The following is a 12,051-nucleotide window of genomic DNA, read 5'->3' on the forward strand; positions in this document are numbered from 1 at the left end:
ACTTATGTTTTTTTTATTTCAGACATTTCATACAGCAAACATGTTCTGGCTTTTTAGGCAAACCTTTTTGTTTAAGAAAAAAAAAGGCGGAAGCATGGCGAAGGGAGTGTCCTGCAGTTGATGAGCCAAAACATACAAAGCAGAGCCAGTCACATCAACACACATTCTTACAGGGCTTACAACATGCATGACAAGACGCCTCGCTTTACCTCCAGGTAAGAGGAAAAGAAGTGCAGTGATCAAAGGGCCCCAATATGAAAACATAGTAATTTAGTGGTAACTGAATGTAGAGATTAAACGGAGGTGAATTTCCTCACGCTCATTTTTGAACTAAGACAAATTGCTTCTTGACGTGTCTGTCTCTGTAACTAGCTCATTGATCTTCTGAGATATCATGCAACAGTGCAGCACTAAAGGGAGTGATTCACACGCAAAGAACAGACCTGTGATTAACTCTATCACACAGCCTGTGTTTCTCTCCCAGGACCAGAGAGTACTATATGCCTCATCATCCATTGAATCGCCTTATTTGATGAAAGTAAAACTGCACACAGAATGTTTCCAATTCAAGTTATTTTATTAAATGATTACAAAAACATATTACTTCAATAGTATGATTAAAACGACAATTACACAGCAAGAAAAAGTGGCCCCAATCCATCCATCTTTTTCTATCATATGTGACAGATGTGTTGATTGTGTGACAATGTGAACAATAAAAAACACAATATGTGGTATTTATATCTGATAAACAGCTCTGGAAACCACTTAAAATTGATGAGTTTCTTTGATTTTACCAAATTGAAAACCTCTGGAATATAATCAAGAGGAAGATGGATGATCACAATACATCAAAACAAGCTGAACCTCTTAATTTTTTGTACCAGGAGTGGCATAAAGTTATCCAAAAGCAGTGTGTAAGACTGGTGGAGGAGAACTGCCAAGATGCATAAAAACTGTGATTAAAAACAGGGTTATTCCACCAAATATTGATTTCTGAACTCTTAAATCTTCATGAATATGAACTTGTTTTCTTTGCATTATTTGAGATCTGAAAGCTCTGCATCTTTTTTGTTTTTTTCAGACATTTCTCATTTTCCGCAACAAAGAAAATGCTCTTTTTGACAATATTTTTATTTGGAATTTAAGAAAAATGTTGTCTGTAGTTTATAGAATAAAATGTCAAAGTTCATTTTACGTAAACATAAACCTATAAATAGCAAAATCAGAGAAACTGATTCAGAAACTGAAGTGGTCTCTTCATTTTTTCCAGAGCTGTATATTCACTTCACACTAATATGACTAAGTGTAAACAGACAGATCGTAATTCATGGAAGTTACTGGAACTCCTTAATAGCTCCTGCTGAAACTCCATGTGAAGGTGGTGCTGTTTTGCACATAATCATAAGTTACAAAGAGCAAACTGTTTAAACTAATGTTAGATATGAATCCCATTAAAAGGATAATAGGAAAAGCCTAATATAAACATTAGGTTAGGCCACTGTTATCTGCTGTGTAAATGTAGCCTTACATTCGTAACAGGAAAAAGGTAAAGGAAAAAAAAAAACACTGTATTTAAAGTCAGTGAATCTCGAACTGATTTCAATTTGCATTGTCCACCAAACCTCAACACTGTGTGAAGCAACTGTACTTGTGTGAACATCACTGAACTCACATAATACAATACTTCACAAATTCACATCTAAAAATATGACCTCTGCCAGAAAACAAAAGCTTAAAAATAAGACAAAAGTAAGTATTAATAATTGAGTCGACAGTTTCTTTAGTGCATGTAATATTCACAGTAAACAAATACACATTTGTAGTTTAAAAAATAGTATAAAATGACTGTAAATGTGAGTATATGATCTAGTAACAGTTTATGTTCATACAAGAACTATTTCATCTGAATAGGAAATCCTATAAAACAATCCAACTAACCCGTCTCAATATCAGCATGTAACGTGAACCTGTACGACTGATTAACTGTGATAACTTGTCATGCTTGCATTAGTTTTCCCAACAATTGATAACCAAAAAAAATCCATTTTATAAAAGTATAACACAAATATTGTTAAACAAAAGAAATGTTCCTGCATTTTTGCACTTTTGACTTAAAGAAACAATGAAACAAAAGAGCTAATTATAACTTCAAAATGTATAATTCTGAAAAAAAAAAACAAAAAAAAAAAAAACAACGTGACCTATCTTTTACCCAGTAAGTTAATGTAACTGCACCATTGGCTTAAAATCCATTTTGAGGAATTCTCTCCCATTCTTCATCCCCTCGGCAAAGAACTGCTTCCACTGTAGGACTTGATTTTTAAGGAGGAAATGTTCTCAGCAGTTACTACACCTAAACTGAAGTCAAGTCATCTCTTTACAGAATAGTTTCATGCTTATCACCACATGATTAGATTTGATTATGGAAACAAATCACTGAATTTAAAATTTCTCCAATTCTTTTAGTAAATTTTGTTTAACAAAAAAAAAAACCAGTAAAAACATTTTAGTTAAAAAAAAAAAAAAAGAATACAGAAATATGAAAAAAATACGAATTATTTATGACCATATTTTGGTACATTTTCAGAAAACTAAATACAGAACTTTTAGAAATCTGAAAGTTTACAATATTCTAGAAAATTTCACATAAAAATATGTTTTAAAAATCTATGAATTATTTTGGAAAATGTCAAATAAGAAATTGAATGCAACAAATTGAATTTTAAAAAGCTTACATTTTTACCAACTAGCACATATAGCACACAAATTTAGATTTACAAAATAATTGAATATACAAATTTAAATATTGAGAATTACTTTAGAACACTTGCAGAAGAAATAATTTACACACTAAATAAAATTATCATTCAACAGCTGATCTTCATTCCTCTTTATGAATTAGCTGCATTTATATAATATTGTTTTATATTAATATTTAAGAGACATGTCTTACTCTGTTAAACACAGGATGACTAAAACTCATACATCAATGTTAAGCAATCACTGATGCAGCAGTTCTTGACGATCAAACCATGTTTAACTCCAAATTTAGAACGGCTGGTTTAATTACGTTTATTTACTCAAGTTTTCTGACAGCTGACCATAATCATTTGTCCAACTGCTTCGGTTTACTAGAGGGAATACTTTTCCCCACTCTACTAATTTAGATTTAATTATCTTACTGTGCACACAAACAAAAAGGTCCAAAAATATAGAAGCGTTGGTGTGGGAAAAATTAGCAAAAATGCAGAAAATCATTTCCTTGTGACTAAATAGTGAATAACCTAACATAGTGTAAGAGTATATATATATATGTGTGTGTGTGTGTCTTGCATTGTCCATGCTCTTTGATGTTAAAAACACATGATGCTCGTTTTTTAACGTCTTAACTTGATGAACCCTACGTTGATTGATGTTATTGATGCAGAAACTACTATTAATTATTTGATAACAGTTTAATACATGGTTCTAGTTTAGGGTCAATTAAACTAATACCAATTGTGGGAGTAATGTAGGAATAGTGAAAAACTGCAAATGTTAACCTGAAGAACTTTTTGGCTTTATATTAAAAAGTATCACATTAAAGGGACAAAAATGATAAAAACACAACAACTAGTTCTGTACTGCTGTAAACATACCTACTCACCTGCTAGACGTGCCAAAATAGTGTCTAAAGACAGATTTGTCTGTATAAGAACGAATAAATAGCCTTCTGAGAGAGTATTTTTAGGATGTGAGGAACTTCTAAGAACTGGTTGAATATTTAGAAAGTAGACTTTAGCGTAACTGCCAGAAAGCCACATATATTGTCTGTATTTATTAGCGTAATTGGTGGCTAAGATAGCAGGTAGGATTATATACAGTTAGTGTGTTTACATTTGGTGATTATACGCACTTCATAATTCCTGATTCTAAACAGATTTCTGTAGTTATCTGAGTATTCAAGTATTTATGTTAAGCAAACAACATATTCTGATTCCTTAGACCGGAGTAAAGTAAAAAAAATCTGGCTAATAAATCCAATAAAGAGAGCTGGAAAGTACTGAAACATATTTAAGCAGTGTTCATTAGAACACCGGCGAAATGGCAAAAGACTTTGGGAGCGCTTCTGAAACTGAGGAATTAAAAGATTGAAAGAATAATCTTCATCTTCTACCTGATGTTTGATTAATCTGCATCTTAATGTGGCAAAAAAGCTAAGTTTTTGCCACATTATGTTCTGTGAGATTATTGGCAATAATCTGATTATTGCGTGACTCATGTGAACTCAAGAATGTTCCCCAATATCTTGTGTAAATGCATTAGTCAGATAACTGACTGATTAATCTAATGTTCTGTAGTAATCAGTTTATTTTTAGATTATTTGGTAACACTATATAATACTGTTCCATATTTAATATGTTATTATGTTGGAACTAATTAAACATGCTTTATTAACACCTAAATCCTTCTTATTCACTACCAGATATCACTAGGTAGTACTGAACTAATGATTATAATTAAGCAATAACACACCAGAGGGAGTGCTATAAAGTGCGATGGGGCTGCAAGCTGAGCACAAAATGAGGCTGCAAGCTGAGCACAAACATCGAGTGTATTACTGCGATTATAGCACAGTTCCATTATAACTGTTTATTGATAGATTAGATAGATTGAGTTAAAAAGGATGAGAAAAGACGAGCTGTTAGGCTTTAAACACTCCACAAGATAAAATAATTCCATTGCTGCTCTGTTTGTAGCTGTGCTGTTTGGCTTGTAAGCGCTGCATCGTTGCTAGGTTACCTGTATGTGGTGGAGTAATACATGGAGACGTGAGGTTTTCTTTAGGTGTTGTTTAACTGTTGGAGCTGTTTGGTGGTGTTAGTGTATGAGTGTGTGGGTGGGCACTGATATACTGTATGATTTGACCAGTCAAAAAAAAAAACATGTATATTTTGAACACATTCCGCAGTAAATACTTTGGCAAGTGGAGTGGTGCTTCATGTTTAGAGTAATGTACAGTATACCCTGTGCTGCTACTTGTCTGTAGTGCTGACAGGTCTCATCAGCCCCTCAGCTACCCCGTCCTGGAACAGAGGCTGAGTACGGTGTCTCCAAATCACCAGCACCACACGCGCAATGAACAAGATACAGGCCAGAGACAGGAGAACAGCTGCAGATACACACAAATATAGTACAAATATAGTAAGTATATAAAAACTAACCCACCAAACGACCTACACTATACTGTATACTGAAGTCATCCAGACTATGAAGGAACACATAAGGAATCATGTAGTAACTTAAAAGTTTTTAACAAACCAAAATAAAAAAACCTTTAAAGTGCTCTTATCTGAGGTGCTGTTAAAGTGTGGTTTCTGAGGCTGGTAACTCCTGTACAATAGAGTTTCCTGGGGCGGTCCTGATGAGAGCCAGTTTCATCATAACATTTTTGATGGTCTTTGCCACTACACTTGAGGATGGTTTAAATAAAAAAAATGTCAAATTGACTGACCTTCATTTATTAAAGCAATTATTTTCTTTACTTTTTTACTTGCTTTAATATGGATTAAAACATCATTCAAATAGAGCTATTCACTGTATACTAACTCATGCTAAATTCAAGTAATTAACTCTTGGCTAGTTTAACACAGCTGTTAACTGAAAGCAAATCCAAGTGACTACCTCATAAAGTTGACTGAGATTTAAAGACTTTAAAGAATCTGAAATATAAAACATATTCTGGTTTGATAAACACTTTTTCGCTGAATAAATAATTTCATATGTTTTTCTTTATACTTTGGATTACTTTAGTATTAATCACCAATGCTTTTTAGATTAATATTTTTAAATAATGAATTTTTTGTGCAAAAATGTAAATAACTGTATTTAATTCTGTAACATAAAACTACACAACAATAAATGTATCAAATCCAAAGATTAAAGTAATAACTGTGAACATAAAATAACTATGGAAAAAAATTTGGGGTTCACCTGCTTGTTTAAATGAGCTACAAGTGGGAAATTAATAAAATAATATTACAGCATGATTAAACATTCTTTTTACTTTACCTGGTGGTGGCCAACAGAACGACCAGTCAGTGGTCCTGTACTGCAGAAAGTCAATGAGCTGTGAAGCATCAGTCACTGGCTTACCTGTAAAGACTGCGTTCCTGCCTGGAGCTGCAGGGTCGTAGTGTCTGCTCAAGCTTCCAATCAGAGCGTAGATGACGACGGGGTAAACACTCAGAATGTAGCGGACATGCTTCTCCACCACAAAGTTCTCCACAGCAAACCTGAACCCAACCAAAAGTAGCATAAACATGTGCAAATTAAATTCAGAGTTTTTTTTCCCCTGTATTTTAAAATGTTTTGCATTGTAGATTAATACTAAAGTCATCCAAATTATATTTCACATTCTTCTTCAACTAGTACATCTTGCTTAGATGAAAATTTTGCACATATTCGCTGGATTTTCTAAGTCAGCTTTATGAGGTAGAGTTAACAGCTGTGCTGAACTTTTCAAGAGTTAATTACTTGAATTTCCTGCCTCTTATTGTGTTTGAGAGCCTTGGCAAGAACTAATTAAATAAGTAAAGTAAAAAAAAAACTTTAAAAAATGAAGGTCAGTCTTAAAGACCATCAAAAACTTTATGATGAAACTGGCTCTCATCAGGACCACCCCAGAGAAGGAAGACCAAGAGTTATATCTGTTGCAGAGGGTAAGTTCATCAGAGTTACCAGCCTCAGAAACCGCGAGTTACAAGCACCCCATACAGGGGCCTACCTAAATGCGTCAGTATTAGCACTGCTGGAGCATCATTAGCATTACCCACTAGCCGCACTAAAGGCTAGTTAGCTCTTTTGCCATTAAGAGGTGAGTATATTGGACTGTAGCCTTCCCATTTACCGTGTTAAAACAAGCTATGCAGGAAAACCGCTAGCTAATATCGCCCTGGCTTACCAGAACACTCAAGAGTGTAGCGCTGTCTGGCTAGCCTTAGTGGAAATCTGGAAATCTAAGTTTACTGTAGATAAACGGAAGCGCTTTAGTCACCAAAATAAACAGTTTTCAGGAGAGAAATGTGTGTAGATTAACATCCAGCGCTCGTTTGACTTTAAAAATAATGCGCCTTGTAATCCAGTGTGCCAGTGTATGAAAATAGGCCAGAAAATACACCAGAATTTTTTTTTTGAGTGCGCCTTTTAACACATTAAATTCTTCTTATCCAGTGTTCCTTTTGAAATGAAAGGTTAATTAAACAGAGCTTATTCTGCCTGTGCTGGAGTTGAAGTCTTTACTGTTCTTGAAAGACTCTCTACTAAATTTGTAAAGCACTGCTGTGAGCATTTAATTTCATTTAGAGGTAAGCCGCGATAGTGAGGTCAGGATGTTGGATGATCAACACCTCCTCTCATCCCCATCTACTAAGTTCATCCTAATGAAACTGGATGGAGCTTCATCGTTCTGGAGAACACAGTTCCACAGCTCAGTGCTGGAGGGTTTATATTCCTTAAGACCTTTAGTCGTGTTCTATTAGCAATTCTTCTCAACAGGGACTATACAAGTAACTTAAAATACCTAACTGCATTCATTTAAAGGGATGTTCACAAACATTTGGACATGTAATGTCCGTATAATGTATGGCCCACCTCTATTTAGCAAGAATACAATAGTGTTACTGTGGCATCTCTTCACATACCACACAATCACTTCTAGCAGGAGAAGGCACAGAGAAACAGTGCCAGCATTTGTTGGCGACACTGATCCAAGACCAAGCACCACGGCCAAGTTGAGGAGCGTGGCTATTGTAGTCCATGTGGCATAGGCAGCAATACCATTCTGAACCTGAAACACACAAACACACATACATACCATCAGTTCACACAGCAGCTGATGTTGCCTGGCTACCGCAGCCATTGTATCAGCCGTTTGTACACAGCGCAGCACCCCAAAGCCAAAAACAAAGCTTGTCAAACATTTTGTTTGGCAGGACTTGAAGCAATTCAAACAGCAGCTATCCGTCATCTCCACCACAAGATTCGATTGTACACTCGCTGGATTTAGCAGGAAGTAGGCTGCTGTATGCACACACCAGAACACGGATGCAGCAGAGGTCAGCGGGGTGGTTCTGTTTGAGCCTGGCTCCATGCGCTTGCAGGCCAACACAGGAAAAGTAGATGATGAAGTAGTTGGTAAACGCAATCAGAGCCAACACTACAAGCGCTGGGATCATTAACCTGCAGAATAAAAAGATAAATACAGCCGTTTAGATCATATGAGTCTTAGTATATTAGAAGGCCTTGGCCTGTATAAAGGCTACAAGTGAAAATGATACAAGATGATACCTTTTTGCAGTAAAATAAGTTATTTTCACTCTGAAAACTTTAAGGGGTTTTGAGAAGACTCCTACAGAACAGTTAGAAAAGCTAATACATAGCTCTGGAAAAAGAAATAAGACACCACTTAAAATGATGAGGTTTTTTTTATTTATCTAATTGAAAACCTCTAGAATATAATCAAGAGGAAGATGGATGATCACAAGCCTTCAAACCAAGCTGAACTGCTTGAATTTTTGCACCAGGAGTGGCATTAAGTTATCCAAAAGCAGTGTATAAGACTGGTGGAGTAGAACATGCTGAGATGCACAAAAACTGCAAATAAAAAACAGGATTATTCCACCAAATATTGATTCCTGACAACCGTAACGAAACGAAAGATTTGGAGGACATACATTGTTTAATTTGTTGGCAAATTGGCAAAAAAGCCCTGTCTGTGAAGGGGTTAAAGAAGCAGTTTACAGTTTACTTAAGTCATTAAAAATAGCTAGTTTCTAGTTCCTCTAATAAAGTGAATGGTACACTCTTTAAATCAGCATTATGAGAGACCTGGCAATTCTTGTTACTGAGCTTCTCCTTGAGTCAGAAGGTGGGATTCACAATTTGAGCCTGCCCACAAAAAGGACATGCTTTACACATGCATGTCCATGCAAGCTGAGAGATAAAGAACCATCAGTGAAAGTGAAAAAAAAAAGCATGCGGACTACGGAGGTAAAACCATATTATGATTAATGTTGTTTTATACAACAATGACTGAGCTTGAGCTATTAAAAATAAAATAAAATAAAATTAAATAATTTTACATTCACTTCCATTAAAAAATTAGGAAGTTATGTGAGGCTTATGTATCACATCGACAGCAGAAGCCTTTACCAATTTTCTAAACCATAGAAGGTGCAGGGTGGACCTGGATGAAACAGTATGGCAGAACATGCTGCCTGTTAAACAAACAAAAAGTTTAAATGAGCTTGTGCTATGAGGAGCCAGTTCACAGGTCATTAATGCTGGGCTTGGTGAATTAATATACAGTACACATGTATTAAATTTGTTGTGTATTTAAGCTAGATAAATAATGATCCTCTCATAAATAATGAAGCTCATCATGTTTAAAAGTGTGTTAGAACTTACTCTCTGTCCCACAGGAGGAGCCAGGCGCAGTTCAGAATCATGTTCACCACCCAGGAGATACAAAACCCATAAGGAAGAATAGCAGGACTGCAATACATCCATCCAGTTGAGGTCCTTAAATCAATATAAAAATATATATACCAAACAGTTACAGACTTTAAATATATAAACAGATATAAGCACCCCAATCTAGTGGATGGAACATTATCATTTCAGAAAACACAGCTTTATATTGTTCCACAGCTCAATGCCAGAGTGTTTTAATATCCCTTACTTTTTCTAAATACTCAAATTTATAGCACTATATTATTAGTTTATTTCAATAACAGTGTATTTCCCACTCTCTGCCTTTTACTGACTATCTGTACATTCACACTTACAGGTCATTAGTGAGAATGGACATCTTTAGTAAAAAAAAAAAAACATTCTTTAGAAGAAATTTCCTTTTTTATTTGGGATTTGTTTGGTTTATGAAGACAATGAGAACATCATTACAGGAGCAGATCTGCGAAAGATTCTGTGGTTGTCATGTGTTTGTCAAGGATTACAGAAACCCTAAAAAGAGTTAATGTGGAAAGAGTGGAAAGAGTGAACTGCTATCTATCATCTTTAGCTGTGTTTTGTATGGAGAAGGCCACATGTAATCATTCAGGATTTGGACACATAACTACTGGAAATGACCATCAGTATTATCAACCACTTGTTGCGCAACGAGTCGATTTCCAGTAATTTAAGAAATTCAGTGGAAATAGTTCAACAGGCAACATTCATCTCACTGATAATCAGAGTGTAGTTCTGCTTATTTTTCCAATACATATTAGTACCTACCGTCTACAGAACCAGGTGACAATATATATGTTCATGAGGAGGAGCCAGGTGTAGAGGAATCCCCATATGGAGAAGGCCCAACCAGCAGGGGTGATCTCCGTCTCATACAGCCCTGATACATTACCGGTACTTCTTAAGAATGGACCTAAAAGACCACACAACGATATTATGATGTTACATATGTTTATATTATACATGGTTATTTTTGACATATTACAGCAATTAAAAATACACTGAGTCATAAAAAACTTCAAAGTATTACTAGGTCAATCCAAAAAAATCTAGTGTGAAATGGACTAAATGGAGTAAATCATAATGGACTAAATGGAGTAAAACATAATAATGAGCCCATTATAGGTCGCACCAAATTTTTAGGCGCACTTGGAACAGTGTCTATTTTCTGTTCTCTCCGCTTATTTACAGTAAGCTTAGATTTCCATATTTCCACTAAGGCTGGGTGCAGCAGCATTAGCATTAGCGGCTAATCGCTAGCCCTAGCTGCCCAAAAGCATTGGACTAAGGAACCCAGAGTGTTTAGGTAAGCCAGGGTGATATTAGCTAACGTTAGCGGTTTGTCCCAAGTAGCATGTTTTAACACGGTGAACGTGCAAGCTACAGGCCGATATACTCACCTCTGAACCGCGAAACAGCTAAACTACAACTTTTGTATAATGGTGCACTTCAGCATGTTGGCTTTACTGGTCCTTACAACCTGACTGTTAAAATTCATACATAAAACTGGGTTTTATTGTGCACTGTTTTTTGTGCGCCTTATAATGTACAAAAAATATGGTACAACATTGCAGCTTATTTTTGCAAAAACAATATTTTTGCCTATATGCCAAAAAATGTGATTTACAGTCTGAGGGATTTTATGAAACACACTCAAGTAATTCACTTAAGTAAGAGAAAATCTTAATGTTTTGACTGAGGGGGAAACTTTGGGTGTTTTATGAGGCCGGGAGAACAGGAGACTATTTAACAATTTAATTTAGTTACATTATGCAGGGCACTTTTCTTCCTTCAATACTAAAATCAAATCTACCTAACAACGAGAAACACGTGCATAAGTGCGCGAGTAAACACAACACCACGGTTAAACAGACACCTCCCTATTTTCTTCTTACCTTTCCCCGAACCAGCCAGAGCGTTTACTGCCAAAACCACCACATAAGCCAACACGAACAGCACAGTGACCAAAATCCGCAGCAGATCATGACCCCCCATGTTTCTGATATAAACTGGAGAATATAGACTTGAAAAAAAGACTTAAACCAGACTTTAACTATCTCTAACAGCACAGTGAAAACTCCTCCAGACCTGACAGAGATTAACGTTACTCCTATATAATTATATATTAAACTAGCCTCAGCGCTGCACCAGTTCAGTAAATATTAACGTAACTTTATAACTATTAATAATTTTCCCTAAAATACAATAAAATATAAAAAATACAAGTCGATTTCGTCCACGATGTTTTGGTTACGAAAGCGTTTTCCCCCACCCGTGTTTGGACAAGCCTCCTGCGCTGCGATTGGCTGGAAGTGCCCGTCCTGGCCTCAGGAGCCAATCGCAGCGCAGGAGGCGGAGCTTGTCTGAAAACAGGTGTGAAAAACAGTCACGCTTTGCAGAGTGAGATACAATGAGGCCATCTGCTGGTTAATAAAACTTTACCAAAAAGTTAAAGCCAAAGGGTTCATTTTTGAAGCCCAAGTACCTATTATTACATTAGCCATTAACCACCAGGGTACAGTATTCTAAGCTGGTCAGAGG

At 35.8% G+C, this 12,051-nt stretch overlaps 1 protein-coding gene across 1 annotated transcript; it reads right to left on the reverse strand.

Annotated features, from left to right (window-relative positions):
* Nucleotides 1–558: 558 nt before the first annotated feature.
* Nucleotides 559–11,815, reverse strand: si:dkey-29d8.3 (uncharacterized protein LOC556220 homolog). The gene is made up of 7 exons (XM_007236062.4): nt 11,406–11,815; nt 10,279–10,423; nt 9,451–9,564; nt 8,079–8,223; nt 7,686–7,831; nt 6,139–6,278; nt 559–5,155 (listed from the first exon to the last, which is right to left on the reverse strand). The coding sequence occupies exons 1-7, from the start codon at nt 11,503–11,505 to the stop codon at nt 5,019–5,021; spliced, it is 927 nt and encodes a 308-aa protein (XP_007236124.2). The 5' UTR covers nt 11,506–11,815; the 3' UTR covers nt 559–5,018.
* Between the last annotated feature and the right edge of the window lie 236 nt (nt 11,816–12,051).

This window comes from Astyanax mexicanus, chromosome 4 (genome assembly GCF_023375975.1).
Source record: "Astyanax mexicanus isolate ESR-SI-001 chromosome 4, AstMex3_surface, whole genome shotgun sequence".
NCBI lineage: Eukaryota > Metazoa > Chordata > Actinopteri > Characiformes > Acestrorhamphidae > Astyanax > Astyanax mexicanus.

What these genes read in the sequence shown, in the direction of transcription:
- si:dkey-29d8.3 (XM_007236062.4), bottom strand. Translation starts at nt 11,505, where the DNA reads ATGGGGGGTCATGATCTGCTGCGGATTTTGGTCACTGTGCTGTTCGTG. An exon ending in GTCACCTGGTTCTGTAGACG is followed by an intron (nt 9,565 to 10,278) that starts GTAGGTACTAAT and finishes TATTGATTTAAG; the next exon opens with GACCTCAACTGGATGGATGT. An exon ending in CTCCTCCTGTGGGACAGAGA is followed by an intron (nt 8,224 to 9,450) that starts GTAAGTTCTAAC and finishes TTTATTCTGCAG; the next exon opens with GTTAATGATCCCAGCGCTTG.